At 47.3% G+C, this 19,044-nt stretch overlaps 1 protein-coding gene across 2 annotated transcripts in view; it reads left to right on the top strand.

Moving 5' to 3' along the window:
- Positions 1 to 947: 947 nt before the first annotated feature.
- PLA2G15 (phospholipase A2 group XV) overlaps positions 948 to 19,044 on the top strand; it is a 59,848-nt gene continuing 41,751 nt past the window's right edge. Inside the window, exon 1 of one of the 2 annotated variants that reach the window (XM_069740262.1) lies at positions 948 to 1,052. Coding sequence is in view for 1 of the 2 variants with exons in the window: in XM_069740261.1 (XP_069596362.1) it covers positions 1,143 to 1,296 (154 nt within the window). In the remaining variant the exon portion in view is untranslated. Of the gene's footprint in view, positions 1,297 to 19,044 lie in introns of both variants that reach the window. The other variant, XM_069740261.1, reaches the window with a different exon arrangement.

The following is a 19,044-nucleotide window of genomic DNA, read 5'->3' as shown; positions in this document are numbered from 1 at the left end:
TGCATTGCCACCCGAAAGTGGCGCCGGAAGAGCGGGTGAAGGTCCCCGGTCGCGCGTCGAACACGGAGATGGGAGCAGTATGGAGAAGGAGGAGAGCGGAGCTCCCGACCGCGACTGCCCGGCTATCGGGTAACAGCACTCCCGTTCGCCGGCCACGGTAGCACTATCAACGAACCTCTTCATGCCCCATAGGGGACAGGAAAAAACACTGGTGGTTTCAGGAAGGGGAGGTGTATTTAACCTCTTTCTGTTTCCTTTCCCCTATTAGGGCGGGGAGACATCCTCCGATACTGCTGTCGTGGAAGGTGACTGGAGAAAATTGGATTTTTCTGATCAGACTCTGCCCAGTTTGATCAGATTGTAACATGTGTCACCTGATTGGAGCGTCATCGTTGGAGAAATAAAGAAAATTATTTCTCCATTCTGACATTCCAAGAAAACTGAATCCCACGGTCATCCGGGTGCGCGCCGACTCTTCACGGACCCGTAGACTGACATCGCTGATTGTGAGCCGCCCCTGGAATCAGACATGTCTCCGATACTGTCGCAGTTCGTGGAGTATGAGGAAACAATCTCACGTGAACTGCCCCACATACGACAGGCGCAGGCTGTACAGCGCACAGGCGCCACACTGACTTCTCTGGGACGGTGGGTGGCCGGTAACCTAGGTAACGAGCTGTGCACTATAGAATAGACAGTCACTCCTCTGTGGACAGTAGGCAGCTTCTAGGGGCCACTTCCAAGCTGCTCCGTCACACAGTCTGCAGGTATACCCATATGCTAGACTCCACGCTCCACACTGACACTATCCACCACAAATTCCTCACACAAGAGCAATGCGAACAATAGCGGCACACAGGCAGCTGACCCCGAGCTCGTCCTCGGCCCCCTGCCCGGCCGCAGCGTCACTCGTCACATGTCCCAGCTATGAACCCGTGACTGCCGGCCACATCCCGTGACTGCCGGCCCGGGAACAGGCATTAGTAATCGCGCGCCAGCCTGCAGAGCCTCCCGATGACGCGCTCGGTAATCGGCTGCTCCCGCCTGCAGCGGTGAGCAAGAAATAAATGGCAGCCGGCGGGCGGACAGTAGTGACGGGGAGCGCAGGCGGGAGGACGTGTGTGCTCAGCGGGAGGCGATAAATGGTGCTCATGCCTGGCGGGCACTATGCGGAGGCAGACATGGCTGCTGGAGTAGGCTGGTGGTGGCGGCTCGCCGGGCTCCTCCTGTGCGCGCTGTCCGCCCGCTGCGCGGCGTCCTGTGACGGGTGTGCGCCCGGGCCGCCCGTGCTGCTGGGTGAGTAGTGTGCGCTGCCGGCTGTGTAGTGTCTGTGTGGGGTGCAGATGCCGGCTGTGTAGTGTCTGTGTGGGGTGCAGATGCCGGCTGTGTAGTGTCTGTGTGGGGTGCAGATGCCGGCTGTGTAGTGTCTGTGTGGGGTGCAGATGCCGGCTGTGTAGTGTCTGTGTGGGGTGCAGATGCCGGCTGTGTAGTGTCTGTGTGGGGTGCAGATGCCGGCTGTGTAGTGTCTGTGTGGGGTGCAGATGCCGGCTGTGTAGTGTCTGTGTGGGGTGCAGATGCCGGCTGTGTAGTGTCTGTGTGGGGTGCAGATGCCGGCTGTGTAGTGTCTGTGTGGGGTGCAGTGTGTGGTCGGTATTTATTCCTATGGGGACCATCTAAGAAGAACTGTTTACTTAAAGGGATATGTGCGCTATTAAAGGGGTTTCCAGGATTTTATAAGAGTGGCTGTTAGCCCTAAAGACATGCTGGTTACTTGTCTGCTGCTACATGCCCTGTTGCTTCTGCGTGTTCTTTACTGATGTCACCCTACCCATCGTTTTCATGCTCTCTGCTGCCAATCACTGGCTGTACATCTTGGTCAGTGATTGTCAGCAGGGGTCACATGACTGATGGATTACTGGTCCTTTCTTTATTGTATATATTCTTAATCTTTGGAAACGGCATTTAACGTGGACCTGCGTTAGGTCTCACCCTATACAGCTGTGCACGGAGACGTGTGCTGATCGCTGGCAGCGCCTCTTGGACTAGTCATGTGAGCGGCTCGGTGTATTTTCTGACATATCCCTATGGTTCAGGCACTAGGAAGTGACTGGTTCCCTTTAAAACAGCATTTACTTAACTTCAATTGCTGCTGTCATCTCTGCTGGCCTTTACTTACTGCCTGCAGTGATCATTGTTGTGATTGGCTGCAGCGGTCATGTGAATGACGTATGGCGCATGGTTGTTACAGGAACCATTGAAACAGTACAGCTGAAGTTGGGAAGGAATTGAACAGGTAAGTATATCATGGTCCGGGCATCAACATGACCAAAGCTTTTTTTTTTTTTTTTCCCCTCTGGTAAGTTACACTTCTGTCTACATTTGATTTTATATGTAATTTTACATAGAATAACTTTTTATACAAGACTTCCAACAGACTTGTTGGTAGATAAGTTTGTAGCAGTATGCAGAGCTCTCCTATGAGTGTCCAAGTTATTAAGGAGCATGACAATCATGTTTACAAATGACTTGCTCCTTGTATCCGCTGTTTTTTTTTTTCTCTGCATTGATACTGTGCCGCACAAGAGGTTGGTACACAAAATGAGAATGCTTGGTCTGGGGGAAAATGTGTGTAAATGGGTTAGTAACTGGCTTAGTGATAGAAAGCAGAGGGTGGTTATAAATGGTATAGTCTCTAACTGGGTCGCTGTGACCAGTGGGGTACCGCAGGGGTCGGTATTGGGACCTGTTCTCTTCAACATATTCATTAATGATCTGGTAGAAGGTTTACACAGTAAAATATCGATATTTGCAGATGATACAAAACTATGTAAAGCAGTTAATACAAGAGAAGATAGTATTCTGCTACAGATGGATCTGGATAAGTTGGAAACTTGGGCTGAAAGGTGGCAGATGAGGTTTAACAATGATAAATGTAAGGTTATACACATGGGAAGAAGGAATCAATGTCACCATTACACACTGAATGGGAAACCACTGGGTAAATCTGACAGTGAGAAGGACTTGGGGATCCTAGTTAATGATAAACTTACCTGGAGCAGCCAGTGCCAGGCAGCAGCTGCCAAGGCAAACAGGATCATGGGGTGCATTAAAAGAGGTCTGGATACACATGATGAGAGCATTATACTGCCTCTGTACAAATCCCTAGTTAGACCGCACATGGAGTACTGTGTCCAGTTTTGGGCACCGGTGCTCAGGAAGGATATAATGGAACTAGAGAGAGTACAAAGGAGGGCAACAAAATTAATAAAGGGGATGGGAGAACTACAATACCCAGATAGATTAGCGAAATTAGGATTATTTAGTCTAGAAAAAAGACGACTGAGGGGCGATCTAATAACCATGTATAAGTATATAAGGGGACAATACAAATATCTCGCTGAGGATCTGTTTATACCAAGGAAGGTGACGGGCACAAGGGGGCATTCTTTGCGTCTGGAGGAGAGAAGGTTTTTCCACCAACATAGAAGAGGATTCTTTACTGTTAGGGCAGTGAGAATCTGGAATTGCTTGCCTGAGGAGGTGGTGATGGCGAACTCAGTCGGGGGGGTTCAAGAGAGGCCTGGATGTCTTCCTGGAGCAGAACAATATTGTATCATACAATTAGGTTCTGTAGAAGGACGTAGATCTGGGGACTTATTATGATGGAATATAGGCTGAACTGGATGGACAAATGTCTTTTTTCGGCCTTACTAACTATGTTACTATGTTACTATGAATGCTTTTATCTTTCATAGTATACAGCTGGTTTCCATGAAGCTTGGCTGCTAGTGCCTGCCCAGATCCAGGCATGAGTGCACAAGTCGCCACATTCCAGGAGACGGGTTAACTTCTAACATACCAGCCACCTCCTTCCATAATGATTTCTATATCCCAGTTATCTGCTCACTTTCCTCTCAACTCCTATCATTCCTTCCATAATTGTAGTGCCTCTGTACCCAGCATGGCATAAGCAGTTGTAATCCTGGCCCTCACTTTCCAGAGCTGTGGACTGTGTAAGCGTAGTAGCGCTGACAGACCACTAGTGTGTTGTAGCAGAATGACGGTGTAGTCAAGCGGCCATATAACACAGATGAGGATCACATAGCAATGCTTGGACTGACCGGCGGTCCTCCTGACCCGAGCTCAACAACTTGTATTTCTATGCAGGAGAGCTGCTGGCCAGTCCATGCTCTGCGATGCGATCCTCATCCATGTTATATGACCATCTGACTGATCCCTATAGCTGCTCACGGGAACTGTCCCTCAAGAACGAACGCCCACTTCATCCCAAAAATCAGGATGGATGTAATGAGATTACCCCTGTGAGTCTATAGAAATAGATGGCTGATGCTTTAACCCCTTCATGACCCAGCCTATTTTGACCTTAAAGACCTTGCCGTTTTTTGCAATTCTGACCAGTGTCCCTTTATGAGGTAATAACTCAGGAACGCTTCAACGGATCCTAGCGGTTCTGAGATTGTTTTTTCGAGACATATTGGGCTTCATGTTAGTGGTAAATTTAGGTCAATAAATTCTGCGTTTATTTGTGATAAAAACGGAAATTTGGCGAAATTTTGAAAATTTTGCAATTTTCACATTTTGAATTTTTATTCTGTTAAACCAGAGAGATATGTGACACAAAATAGTTAATAAATAACATTTCCCACATGTTTACTTTACATCAGCACAATTTTGGAAACAAATTTTTTTTTTTGTTAGGAAGTTATAAGGGTTAAAATTTGACCAGCGATTTGTCATTTTTACAACGAAATTTACAAAACCCTTTTTTCTATTCGCCACGACAGCACCCACTAGAGAGAGGGGATCCGCCCCTAGGAACAGGAAACCTACAGAGAGATAAAAGGGGCGGCCCCCCCTCGCTCCTCAGTTGGTTTCCTGTTCCCAAGGAGGAAACCCTCAGAGAGAATCTCTGCAGCTAAGAAGAGGAAAAGCTCGCCTGGAACACAGCCTGTACGTCTCTGTTGAGCGACAGGGGCCCCAGAGCGAGCATCAGAGACGGGTGTTCCTGTTGGTTCCCCCCTCATCTGGATACATCAGCAGCATGCCGGGATCACAACAGTCTCCCTGTTGGGAGACCGTTGGTTTTTGCTCCACCGCCTAAAGAATCCCCGTCAGCACATCAAGTAAGTGTCGCTATGGAAAGCGCTTACCCTCCGGCCACAGTGGGGCATGAACGGCCGCGGTAGCAGGAGCTTCTCTTCCTCTGCAGCATAGAAGGAAGACGCGCGAGCGCACATGCAGGCGCTGTATGGTCGGCGTACCCGGATGTAAAGAGGAACTTCCGGGTATGCGGGGTCAGCTGAGCGTGCTGGCGTGGACGCCTTGGCGCTCAACAGCGGTGGAGAGGGCCAATAAAGTTGGTCAGGTAAAAAAAAAAAAAAAAAGGGGGGAGGAAAGATGGGGGCGTGTATCCCTTGTAAGAACGGCTCTATATAAGGCTGAAGACACATGGCACTGTGCGCACCATGTCGTCTCAGGAAGATATTGAGCGCCCACTGGAGGTTGTAATCCTGCCTAGTGGTGATGCTAATAAGAAAATCAGCGGACACTCAAAAATGAGTGATTCCACGGATAAATCAGGGAAAAAATCGTCCCGTTCCAAACCCCAGGCCGACCAGACAACTCTGCAGCCGGTATATATTTTATTTTCCGGATAAGTGTATATATAGCTTCATATCTCTTACAGTAGTCTCCTCTGCTTGTGTCTTTTTTGTAGGCTAAGCGGACGTCAAAATCTAAACATAAGCAGTGTAAGATATGTAATGAGCCCCTACCTGACTCATATATTAAGGAGCTATGTCAACATTGCATTGATAACACTTTACAGCAGGAGAGTTCGGTCAGGATGAAAGACATACGTCTCATGATCCGGGAAGAGCTTCAGTCCTTGAGGGGTAGTCCGGCGGTTAATATGGAAAGGAGAAGTAGAAGGACTCTTTCACCTATAGCCGACACATCAGCAGAAAGTGGAGAGGTGGACTCAGACATCTCTCAGAGATTGGATTCCTCGGAGGAGGAAGATTATGTCTGTTTTCCTACAGACAATGTAAATAATTTGGTTAAAGCTGTAAGAGGAACAATGGGGGTGTCAGAGTCTAAAGATCCCCAGACACCACAGGACATCATGTTCGCAGGTTTATCGCAGCGAAAGGGCCAAGTATTCCCTGTGAATCAGGCCATTAAAGACCTTGTTAAAAAAGAATGGGCTAAAGGACAGAAGGGCTTTGTACCGGTATCATGTAAGAGGCGGTACCCCTTTGATGATGAGGACTTGGCAGTTTGGTCTAAAATTCCTAAAGTGGATGCGGCTGTAGCATCAACTTCTCGCCGATCCTCCTTACCCGTAGAGGATGCGGGCTCCTTGCCTGACCCCATGGATAGAAAATCAGACGCTCTGCTTAAAAGGTCATGGGAAGCTTGTGTCACGGCATTTAAACCGGCGATCTCAGCCACGTCCACTAGTAGATCTATGCTGGTCTGGCTGGAGCAGTTGGACCAAAATATTAAGAGTGGTGTATCTAGGGAGAAACTACGTGCCTCTATTCCTTTGATTAAGGGGGCGGCAGCCTTCATTTCTGATGCCTCTATAGACTCTCTCCGCCTAGCAGCCAGAACAGCCAGCCTCACTAATACGGCACGGCGCGCTTTATGGTTAAAGAATTGGAAAGGGGATGCCCAGTCCAGGGCTAAATTGTGTACTATACCCTGCCAGGGTGAGTACCTCTTTGGAACGGTCTTAGACGAAATTCTCACTAAGGCAGGTGAAAGGAAGAAGGGGTTCCCTAATCCCTTTATTCCTTCTTACAGAAGGGCGTTCAAGAAGCCACCATTCGGAAGGAAGGGAGGCTTCAGGGACCGATGGAATAACAAAGATTTCAAACAAAGAGGAAATTTGTTCAATAAGCGCCCCTTCAAGCCAGCAGATAAATTCCGCTGATTATATTTCACCGGTGGGAGGAAGACTAAAACAATTTAGTAAGCAGTGGAAAGACATAACTGTTAATCCATGGGCCATTGATTTAATATCTTCAGGCCTCACATTAGACTTTATTAGAAGGCCTCCGGACTCCTTCCTCCTTACCACCTTAAGATCCAGGCCTCAACAAGAGGCACTTGAAACCGAAGTTAAATCCCTCTTACTCAAACAAGTCCTGGTAGAGGTTCCATCTTCCCAGATAGGGAGGGGATTTTACTCTCCCTTATTTCTGATTAGTAAGCCTGATGGCTCTTTCAGAACTATAATTAACTTGAGAAAACTGAACTCCTTTATAAGACCCAAAACATTTAAAATGGAATCCATACGTTCGGCCATAAAAAATCTATTTCCAAACTGTTACATGGTAGTATTGGATCTTAAAGATGCTTATTACCATATTCCTATACACCATTTACATCAGCAATTTCTTCGAGTAGCAGTTTGTATAGAAGGGCAAATTCGTCATCTACAATACCGGGCAATGCCCTTCGGTTTATCTATGGCCCCAAGGGTTTTTACTAAATTGCTACTGGAAGTAATGTCCTTTTTACGGGTAAAAGATACCTTGGTCATTCCGTATTTGGATGACCTATTGATTGTAGGTAAGAATTCCCTACAATGTGAGCAGAGGTTACAGGAGGTAGTGTCATCCTTACAAAACCTGGGCTGGCTGGTTAATTGGGAAAAATCTAGACTCCAGCCAGTAACGTGTCAGAAATTCCTTGGGCTCCTTCTAGATTCAGTTGACCAGATTTGCAAGCTTCCTGAGGATAAGAAAACTTCCATATTCGATAAAGTGTCCTTAGCGATCAGAAAGCGTAGTATGTCATTAAGGAATGTCATGTCACTACTAGGTTCTCTAACATCGTGCATTCCTGCGGTCCAGTGGGCGCAGTTCCATACTAGGCATCTACAAAAATTTGTATTGGATGAGGACATTAAAAATAGAGGATGTCTGGATAGAACAGTTTTCCTAACGTCAGAAGTAGTACACTCCCTTATGTGGTGGTTGAATCGAAAAAATCTTTCGAGAGGGGTTCTATGGGTAATCACCCCTTCTAGTATAGTGACCACAGACGCTAGTCCTGAAGGCTGGGGGGCACATTTTCAGGATCAGTGGGTCCAGGGTCTTTGGTCCAGTTCAGAACTTAATAATTCCTCAAATGTCAAAGAGTTGAGGGCTATATACTACTCCCTACTTCACTTTCTTCCTCAGCTCAGCGGCTCACACACAAGAGTATTCTCCGACAACACCACTGCGGTGGCGTATCTGAACCATCAAGGAGGTACAAGGTCGGACAAACTCAGAGAAGTGGCTTCAGACATCATGGAGTTGGCCGAAGGTCATCTGCTATCCTTGTCAGCAGTGCACATCAGGGGCATAGACAATTTTCATGCCGATTTCCTCAGCCGTCACACTCTTCATCAGGGAGAATGGATGCTGAACAGGAAGATTTTCAGATTAATAACAGCTCGATGGGGTGTTCCTCAAATAGACTTGTTTTCCACAAGAGCCAACCGTCAGGTCAGGAGGTTTGCCTCTCTATGCAGGGAGGACAAGCCGGACATACTCGATGCCCTCCAGGTACCATGGACATTCGACCTGGCCTATGCTTTCCCCCCATGGAATCTATTACCTATAGTAATAAGAAAAATAAGGGAGGAAGGCGCAAGAGTTCTGTTAATAGCCCCATTCTGGCCCAAAAGGCCATGGTTCTCATGGCTGAGGGCGATGTCAGTGTCAGACCCGTGGATTCTGCCTCAGTCCAAGGACTTGCTCTCTCAGGGACCATTCCTCCATCCTCAGGCAAAGGGCATGAACCTGACTGCCTGGAGTTTGAGAGGCAGTTACTAAGTATAAGGGGGTTTTCTAGTGGGTTAATTAACACTCTTATGAAGAGTAGAAAACCTTCAACTACTAGAATTTATGTTAGAATTTGGAGAAAATTTCTCCAATTCCATACTGCACAACTTTCATCTGAAGTTCCTATATTTCCAGTGTTGGAATTTCTAAAAGAGGTTTGGAATTAGGACTCTCCGTAAGCACTCTGAAGGTCCAGGTTTCAGCTTTAGGAGCTCTTTTTAATTATGATGTTGCGGGTAATAGGTGGATATCCCGATTTATATCTGCCTGTGAGCGTTCAAGACCAATTAGCATACCGCAGGTTCCTCAGTGGGATTTATCCATAGTCCTGGAAGCATTGACACAGCCACCGTTTGAGCCTCTCCATACAGCCTCACTAAAAAATATTTCTTTGAAAACGGTATTGTTAGTGGCATTAGTTTCTGCTAGAAGAGTGAGTGATCTCCATGCATTATCTATAGATCCTCCCTTTTTATCTGTAACATCAGATAGGATAATTTTGAAAACAGACCCTTGTTATCTTCCTAAAGTAGCCACTACTTTTCATAGAGCCCAGGAGATCTTGTTACCTACCTTTTATGAGAACCACTCAACTCCAGAAGAAGTAAAACTTCATACTCTAGATGTAAAAAGGATTGTGCTAGCCTATTTAGAGAGAACCAGGGACTGGAGGAAGAGTAGGGCTCTCTTTGTGTCTTTCCAGGGTAAAACCAAAGGTACCAGAGTGACAAAGAACACATTATCTCGCTGGATCAGAGAGGCCATAATCTTGGCGTATAAAGCTGGAGGTAGAGATCCTCCAATGCATATAGGAGCACACTCTACAAGAGCCTTGTCGACTTCCTGGGCAGAAAGGGCGAATGTGCCAATAGACCTTATATGTAAGGCTGCAATTTGGTCTTCACCTAATACCTTCTATAAACATTATAGATTAGATCTATCCTCTGCTTCTGATCTGACTTTTGGGGTATCGGTCCTTGACTCAGTAAACCCACCCAGTCTATAGTCTCTGAAATTCTCTCTAGTGGGTGCTGTCGTGGCGAATAGAAAATACCGGATTACTCACCGGTAATGCTCTTTTATAGAGCCCACGACAGCACCCTTTCACATCCCTCCCTTTTCTGTATATAGTCGCACGTGGTGCTTCTTTGGTGAGGTGTAAATATTAGAAGAAAGTAGCATAAGGTTGTAAAAATATATATATATATATATATATATATATATATATATATATAATATACCTGAACCTGTTAACTAAAACCTGGCGGCGGTTCCTCCTATTCTCTGTAAAACAACTGAGGAGCGAGGGGGGGCCGCCCCTTTTATCTCTCTGTAGGTTTCCTGTTCCTAGGGGCGGATCCCCTCTCTCTAGTGGGTGCTGTCGTGGGCTCTATAAAAGAGCATTACCGGTGAGTAATCCGGTATTTTTTAGGGACCACCTCACATTTGAAGTCAGTTTGAGGGGTCTATATGGCTGACAATACCCAAAAGTGACACCATTCTAAAAACTGCACCCCTCAAGGTACTCAAAACCACATTCAAGAAGTTTATTAACCCTTCAGGTGCTTCACAGCAGCAGAAGCAACATGGAAGGAAAAAATGAACATTTAACTTTTTAGTCACAAAAATTATCTTTTAGCAACAATTTTTTTATTTTCCCAATGGTAAAAGGAGAAACTGAACCACGTACGTTGTTGTCCAATTTGTCCTGAGTACGCTGATACCTCATATGTGGGGGTAAACCACTGTTTGGGCGCACGGCAGGGCTTGGAAGGGAAGGAGCGCCATTTGACTTTTTGAATCAAAAATTGGCTCCACTCTTTAGCGGACACCATGTCACGTTTGGAGAGCCCCCGTGTGCCTAAAAATTGGAGCTCCCCCCACAAGTGACCCCATTTGGGAAACTAGACGCCCCAAGGAACTTATTTAGATGCCTAGTGAGAACTTTAAACCCTCAGGTGCTTCACAAATTGATCTGTAAAAATGAAAAAGTACTTTTTTTTCACAAAAAAAATCTTTTCGCCTCAATTTTTTCATTTTCACATGGGCAGTAGGATAAAATGGATCATAAAATTTGTTGGGCAATTTCTCCCGAGTACGCGATACCTCATATGTGGGGGTAAACCACTGTTTGGGCACTCGGCAGGGCTCGGAAGGGAAGGCGCGCCATTTGACTTTTTGAATGGAAAATTAGCTCCAATTGTTAGCGGACACCATGTCGCGTTTGGAGAGCCCCTGTGTGCCTAAACATTGGAGCTCCCCCACAAGTGACCCCATTTTGGAAACTAGACCCTCCAAGGAACTTATCTAGATGCATATTGAGCACTTTAAACCCCCAGGTGCTTCACAGAAGTTTATAACGCAGAGCCATGAAAATAAAAAATAATTTTTCTTTCCTCAAAAATGATTTTTTAGCCTGGAATTTCCTATTTTGCCAAGGATAATAGGAGAAATTGGACCCCAAATATTGTTTTCCAGTTTGTCCTGAGTACGCTGATACCCCATATGTGGGGGTAAACCACTGTTTGGGCGCACGGCAGGGCTCGGAAGGGAAGGCACGCCATTTGGCTTTTTAAATGGAAAATTAGCTCCAATCATTAGCGGACACCATGTCACGTTTGGAGAGCCCCTGTGTGCCTAAACATTGGAGATCCCCCAGAAATGACACCATTTTGGAAACTAGACCCCCAAAGGAACTAATCTAGATGTGTGGTGAGGACTTTGAACCCCCAAGTGCTTCACAGAAGTTTATAACGCAGAGCCATGAAAATAAAAAAAAAAATTATTTTCTCAAAAATGATCTTTTAGCCTGCAATTTTTTATTTTCCCAAGGGTAACAGGAGAAATTGGACCCCAAAAGTTGTTGTCCAGTTTCTCCTGAGTACGCTGATACCCCATGAGTGGGGGTAAACCACTGTTTGGGCACACGTCGGGGCTCAGAAGGTAAGTAGTGACTCTTGAAATGCAGACTTTGATGGAATGGTCTGCGGGTGTCACGTTGCGTTTGCAGAGCCCCTGGTGTGCCTAAACAGTAGAAACCTCCCACAAGTGACCCCATTTTAGAAACTAGACCCCGCAAGGAACTTATCTAGATATGTGGTGAGCACTTTGAACCCCCAAGTGCTTCACAGACGTTTACAACGCAGAGCCGTGAAAATAAAAAATCCTTTTTCTTTCCTCAAAAATTATGTTTTAGCAAGCATTTTTTTAGATTCACAAGGGTAACAGGAGAAATTGGACCCCAGTAATTGTTGCGCAGTTTGTCCTGAGTATGCTGGTACCCCATATGTGGGCACACGTCAGGGCTCGCAAGTGAGGGAGCACCATTTGACTTTTTGAATACGAGATTGGCTGGAATCAATGGTGGCGCCATGTTGCGCTTGGAGACCCCTGATGTGCCTAAACAGTGGAAACCCCTCAATTCTAACTCCAACACTAACCCCAACACACCCCTAACCCTAATCCCAACTGTAGCCATAACCCTAATTCCAACCCTAACCCTAAGGCTATGTGCCCACGTTGCGGATTCGTGTGAGATATTTCCGCACCATTTTTGAAAAATCCGCGGGTAAAAGGCACTGCGTTTTACCTGCGGGTTTTCCGCGGATTTCCAGTGTTTTTTGTGCGGATTTCACCTGCGGATTCCTATTGAGGAGCAGGTGTAAAACGCTGCGGAATCCGCACAAAGAATTGACATGCTGCGGAAAATACAACGCAGCGTTTCCGCGTGGTATTTTCCGCACCATGGGCACAGCGGATTTGGTTTTCCATATGTTTACATGGTACTGTAAACCTGATGGAATACTGCTGCGAATCCGCAGCGGCCAATCCGCAGCCAAATCCGCACAGTGTGCACATAGCCTAATTCTAAAGGTATGTGCACACGCTGCGGATCCGCAGCAGTTTCCCATGAGTTTACAGTTCAATGTAAACCTACGGGAAACAAAAATCGCTGTACACATGCTGCGGAAAAACTGCACGGAAACGCAGCGGTTTACATTCCGCAGCATGTCACTTCTTTGTGCGGATTCCGCAGCGGTTTTACAACTGCTCCAATAGAAAATCGCAGTTGTAAAACCGCAGTGAAATGCGCAGAAAAAAACGCGGTAAATCCGCAGCGGTTTAGCACTGCGGATTTATCAAATCCGCAGCGGAAAAATCCGCAGAGGACCAGAATACGTGTGCACATACCGAAACCCTACCCCTACCCCTATTCTAACATTAGTGGAAAAAAAAAATTTCTTTATTTTTTTTTTTATTGTCCCTACCTATGCGGGTGACAAAGGGGGGGGGGGGGGGGGTCATTTATTATTTTTTTTTATTTTGATCACTGTGATAGATTATATCTCAGTGATCAAAATGCACTTTGGAACGAATCTGCCAGCCGGCAGATTCGGCGGGCGCACTGCGCATGCGCCCGCCATTTTGGAAGATGGCGGCGCCCAGGGAGAAGACGGACGGGACCCCGGCTGGATCGGTAAGTATGATGGGGTGGGGTGGGGACCACGGGGGGGGGGGGTGTATCGGAGCACAGGGGGCGTGGAACGGAGCACGGGGGGGGGGGCTGGAATGGAGCACCGGGGGGGGGGGGGGATCGGAGTGCAGGGGGGGTGATTGGAGCACGGGGGGAGCGGACAAGAGCACGGGGGGGAGCGGAGGGGAGCCGGAGCAGTGTACCGGCCAGATCGGGGGGCTGGGGGGGCAATCGGTGGGGTGGGGGCACATTAGTATTTCCAGCCATGGCCGATGATATTTCAGCATCGGCCATGGCTGGATTGTAATATTTCACCAGTTATAATAGGTGAAATATTACAAATCGCTCTGATTGGCAGTTTCACTTTCAACAGCCAATCAGAGCGATCGTAGCCACGAGGGGGTGAAGCCACCCCCCCCCCTGGGCTAAACTACCACTCCCCCTGTCCCTGCAGATCGGGTGAAATGGGAGTTAACCCTTTCACCCGATCTGCAGGGACGCGATCTTTCCATGACGCCACATAGGCGTCATGGGTCGGATTGGCACCGACTTTCATGACGCCTACGTGGCGTCATGGGTCGGGAAGGGGTTAATTGGAAGGGTGTGCTCGGCATTCTGATGACTGAGTCCCTGGAGAGCAGTGCCTTGTGAGCGTGATCAGAACTCCGAGATGTTACCAGGCCACGTGTTGGGGTGAAATGAAGCCGCACTAAAGAAACTCGCAGCCTTTTATCAATCATTGAAAGCCGCTTTAAATACTGTAAAGCAAAATATTCAGAAAACCTACTGTTTCCCTCCCCCGACTTATGAGTTTAATCCTATAAATGGATCAATGACTAGTCTGTGCTTTTATGCAGATTGCAGAGGAATGAATAATAATAATAATAATTTTTATTTATATAGCGCCAACATATTCCGCAGCGCTTTACAAATTATAGAGGGGACTTGTACAGACAATAGACATTACAGCATAACAGAAATCAGTTCAAAACAGATACCAGGAGGAATGAGGGCCCTGCTCGCAAGCTTACAGACTGAGGAAAAGGGGAGACACGAGAGGTGGATGGTAACAATTGCTATAGTTATTCGGACCAGCCATAGTGTAAGGCTCGGGTGTTCATGTAAAGCTGCATGAATCAGTTAACGGCCTAAGTATGTAGCAGTACAGACACAGAGGGCTATTAACTGCATAAAGTTTATGAGAACATGATGCGAGGAACCTGATTTATTTATTTGAATGGGCCACACAGGGATTGTTAGGTTAATGCATTGATGTGGTAGGCCAATCTGAACAAATGCGTTTTTAGGGCACGCTTAAAACTGTGGGGATTGGGGATTAATCGTATTAACCTAGGTAGTGCATTCCAAAGAATCGGCGCAGCACGTGTTAAGTCTTGAAGACGGGAATGGGAGGTTCTGATTATTGAGGATGCTAACCTGAGGTCATTAGCGGAGCGGAGGGCACGGGTAGAGTGGTAGACTGATACCAGGGAGGAGATGTAGGGTGGTGCTGAGCCATGGAGTGCTTTGTGGATGAGGGTAGTAGTTTTGTACTGGATTCTGGAGTGGATGGGTAACCAGTGTAATGACTGGCACAAGATAGAGACATCGTGTAACGGTTGGTGAGGAATATGATCCTGGCTGCAGCATTCAGGACAGATTGGAGCGGGGAGAGTTTGGTAAGAGGGAGGCCGATTAGTAGAGAGTTACAATAGTCCAGACGAGAATGAATAAGTGAGACAGTAAGGCTGTGTGCACACGATGCAGATTTGGTGCAGAAAAATCTGCTGCAGTTCTGCACTAAATCTGCATCTCCTGGCAGAATCTGCAGGTGCGTTTTTGATCACAAATCTGCACAAAAAACGCACCAAAAACGCACCTGCAGATTTCTATTATGGAGGGGTGCAGAAATGCTGCAGAACTGCACAAAAGAAGTGACATGCACTTCTTTGAAATCTGCAGCGTTTCTGCGCAGATTTTTCTGCACCATGTGCACAGCTTTTTTTTTTTTCCGATTGATTTACATTGTACTGTGATCACAGTGCAGTTCTGCAGCGTTTCTGCTGCAGAAAAATCTGCTGCAGTTCTGCACTAAATCTGCATCGTGTGCACATACCTTAAGAGTTTTTGCAGAGTCGAAAGTAAGAAAAGGGCGAATTCTAGAAATGTTTTTGAGATGCAGATAAGAGCGAGCCAGTGATCGGATGTGGGGAGTGAATGAAAGCTCGGAATCAAGGATGACCCCAAGGCAGCGGGCATGTTGCTTTGGAGTAATGGTGGAACCGCACACGGAGATGGCAATGTCAGGCAAAGGTAGGTTAATAGAGGGAGAGAACACGAGGAGTTCAGTTTTTGACAGGTTCAGTTTCAGATAGAGGGAGGACATGATGTTGGAGACAGCGGTAAGACAATCACTGGTGTTTACTAAAAAGGTCGGCATGATAATAATGAATTGGTTTAGGTGCACACGGTAAGTAAGCGCTGCGTACTTGCACAGCGTCCAGATGTTACAGCGTAGTGGGTGGGATTTCTAGAAATCCCATGTCCATTATGGGTCCAGATACGCCTGCGGCTCACCCGTGGAGATGGACATACGGCGCGTCTTTCCAGACCGCAACATGTCTGGAATCGCCTGCATTAGAGTCGGCAGCACACTGGACACCACAGACATGTGCTGCGTCCCAAGCGCTGCCGATTCTTGACCCGTCTGCCCATGCCCTTAGGCTAGGGTCACATTGCGTTAGTGCAATCCGTTTAGCGCTAGCGGATTGCGCTAACGCAATGTTTTCTATGGGGCTGCAGTCGGGGTCGCGGTAACGTCCCCGCTCTCGCAGATCCCCGATCTGCGAGAGCGGGGAACGGACCGCGGGCGCGCCTCGGATGCTGCAAGCAGCGTCCGCGGCGCGCCAGGAATCACCGGCGCGTCGCTAGCGCGTGCCGAACATGGCACGCGCTAGTGAAGCGCGTTCCCATTGCCTTCAATGGGCGCGTTAACGGACGCGTTGCACGGCGTTAATTTCGCCGTTAAACGCGGTCCCATAACGCAATGGGAACCCAGCCTTACACCTGTACATATCCTCATGGCACTTGTACCTAAGACAGTCTGACTGTGGGGTATGGGCAGCAGCCATTTCTGCAGTAAAAACACTGTAAAACAGGAGCACTTTTTGCCTTCATTTTTCGCTCTAACATTTGAGTGAAAAGACATTGAAATAATTGGCATGAGGCAGATTTCACATGGCTTCTAATCTGTGAGCTAAACAATAAGCAACAATTGTATGAGATCTGACATCCCATTCACTGTGCTACTACAATAAAATGCTGCGGAGGTGAGGTGTGCATGGTCTCTAAAGAGGACTTTGACTGGGGTGTTTGTTTACATAAAAAAAAGTCCTTGTTCCACTGATTCTGGAACAGTTATTTTTACTTCTGTGCCTTCTGTTTTCAAAGTTATCTCCCTGGTAATAGTGATGCAAATTTTCCCGTTCAACTAACCAGGTACATACCACAAAACTTCTCTTTGGGTGTCTTGTCATTTTCTTCTCTATGGCGCTGGGCAATCGAAACGTAGCCACGTCACAGAGGGGCAAAAGCATGCGCTTACAGAGCAGATCAGAGCTGCTGCTCGGGTCAGTATGAACTCCTGAGGACCTTGCAGTCGCTGACTCTGCAGCAGCTCGGGTCAGTATGAACTCCTGAGGACCTTGCAGTCGCTGACTCTGCAGCAGCTCGGGTCAGTATGAACTCCTGAGGACCTTGCAGTCACTGACTCTGCAGCAGCTCGGGTCAGTATGAACTCCTAAGGACCTTGCAGTCACTGACTGCAGCAGCTCGGGTCAGTATGAACTCCTGAGGACCTTGCAGTCACTGACTCTGCAGCAGCTCGGGTCAGTATGAACTCCTGAGGACTCTGCAGTCACTGACTCTGCAGCAGCTCGGGTCAGTATGAACTCCTGAGGACCTTGCAGTCGCTGACTCTTCAGCAGCTCGGGTCAGTATGAACTCCTAAGGACCTTGCAGTCACTGACTGCAGCAGCTCGGGTCAGTATGAACTCCTAAGGACCTTGCAGTCACTGACTCTGCAGCAGCTCGGGTCAGTATGAACTCCTGAGGACCTTGCAGTCGCTGACTCTGCAGCAGCTCGGGTCAGTATGAACTCCTAAGGACCTTGCAGTCACTGACTGCAGCAGCTCGGGTCAGTATGAACTCCTAAGGACCTTGCAGTCACTGACTCTGCAGCAGCTCGGGTCAGTATGAACTCCTGAGGACCTTGCAGTCGCTGACTCTTCAGCAGCTCGGGTCAGTATGAACTCCTAAGGACCTTGCAGTCACTGACTGCAGCAGCTCGGGTCAGTATGAACTCCTAAGGACCTTGCAGTCACTGACTCTGCAGCAGCTCGGGTCAGTATGAACTCCTGAGGACCTTGCAGTCGCTGACTCTGCAGCAGCTCGGGTCAGTATGAACTCCTGAGGACCTTGCAGTCGCTGACTCTTCAGCAGCTCGGGTCAGTATGAACTCCTGAGGACTCTGCAGTCACTGACTGTCTGGGTCCCTTCTGTTGTCCGAGCTGGAGCACTGGACCCGGCTGTGTTCCCGGCAATGCACTGTGTTGTCTCTCCAGCACGGCTGCTTTCCTGTGTTCCAGCACCCCAACACCAGGAAGGGACGCAGTGTCTTTGTGAGTAGAACATGCTGAGCCAGGCTGCAGCTGTGACCTCCTCTGGTAGCATTTGCTTTTCCCCATCCCCTGGGCAGCCCTATTTTGTGTCTGTCTCCATTCTTAATGATGCCTTTTTGGGGGTGAATATGGTGTTTTCATCTTTCAAATATTTTATTGTTTTATCAATATGACCAAGTATAAACATTTAATAAACAAATGAAGCACTTTACACAAATCCTATTACTGTAGGAAACTCTAAAGCCATGGCGTATAACGTCAGTACAGCGGTATAAAAACAGGAACAAAAAAGGAGCTGACACAAGTGTGTTCAGGTGTATAATTAACCACCAGACAAACTGCAACTTAATAAAAGTGGATGAGAATGTGTTACTCATGGGTCAGTCTGCAAGCACCATGATCCAGTGTTATATACTAGATTTTAATCAATCAACCCCTTATGTCATGACAAGCTGAACCCACATCTTTTCTGGCAGATTATGGCTGAATTATTTAGCCATCATGTGCCTCTAGAAACCTGATGGCCGAGGGGTGCATCATTCCACATGCTTAGCAGTGTTCTTATTAGGGGCAAGTGTCTAAATATGATATTGGTGTGCACTTTTTTTTTTTTTTTCCTCGCGCCATTTTCAGATCGGATTAATTGTATTACATCCATTCACTTTGTATTGGTGCTGTGATATTGTGCCTGTGGGATGGTGTGGCCTGGAGTGATGGGGACTCAGTCTTGCAGTATGGGTGCTGTGAGGCACCGGGTCACACATGGGACAGCATCCTTTAGGTTAGGGAGCCACAGAGGATTGCCGTGGCGTGCCAGTGGGCGTCATACAATCTGATCAGAATGTTAAACTAAGGCTAGTTTCACATTTGCATTAGAATCCGCAGCGTTTAATCCACATCTGAAAGTGCAGGAAAAAGCGCATATAAACACGTACAAACGCTGGGTTTTTTTTTTTTTTTTTTTTTAGACGCATGCGGTTAAAAAAACGCCACGATGGTAAGCTTTTCCATGCATTTTTTTCCTGCGTTG

Source organism: Ranitomeya imitator, chromosome 9 (genome assembly GCF_032444005.1).
Source record: "Ranitomeya imitator isolate aRanImi1 chromosome 9, aRanImi1.pri, whole genome shotgun sequence".
Classification (NCBI taxonomy): domain Eukaryota; kingdom Metazoa; phylum Chordata; class Amphibia; order Anura; family Dendrobatidae; genus Ranitomeya; species Ranitomeya imitator.
Note: the sequence above shows the minus strand (reverse complement) of the source record. Positions and strands in the feature narration are given on the sequence as shown.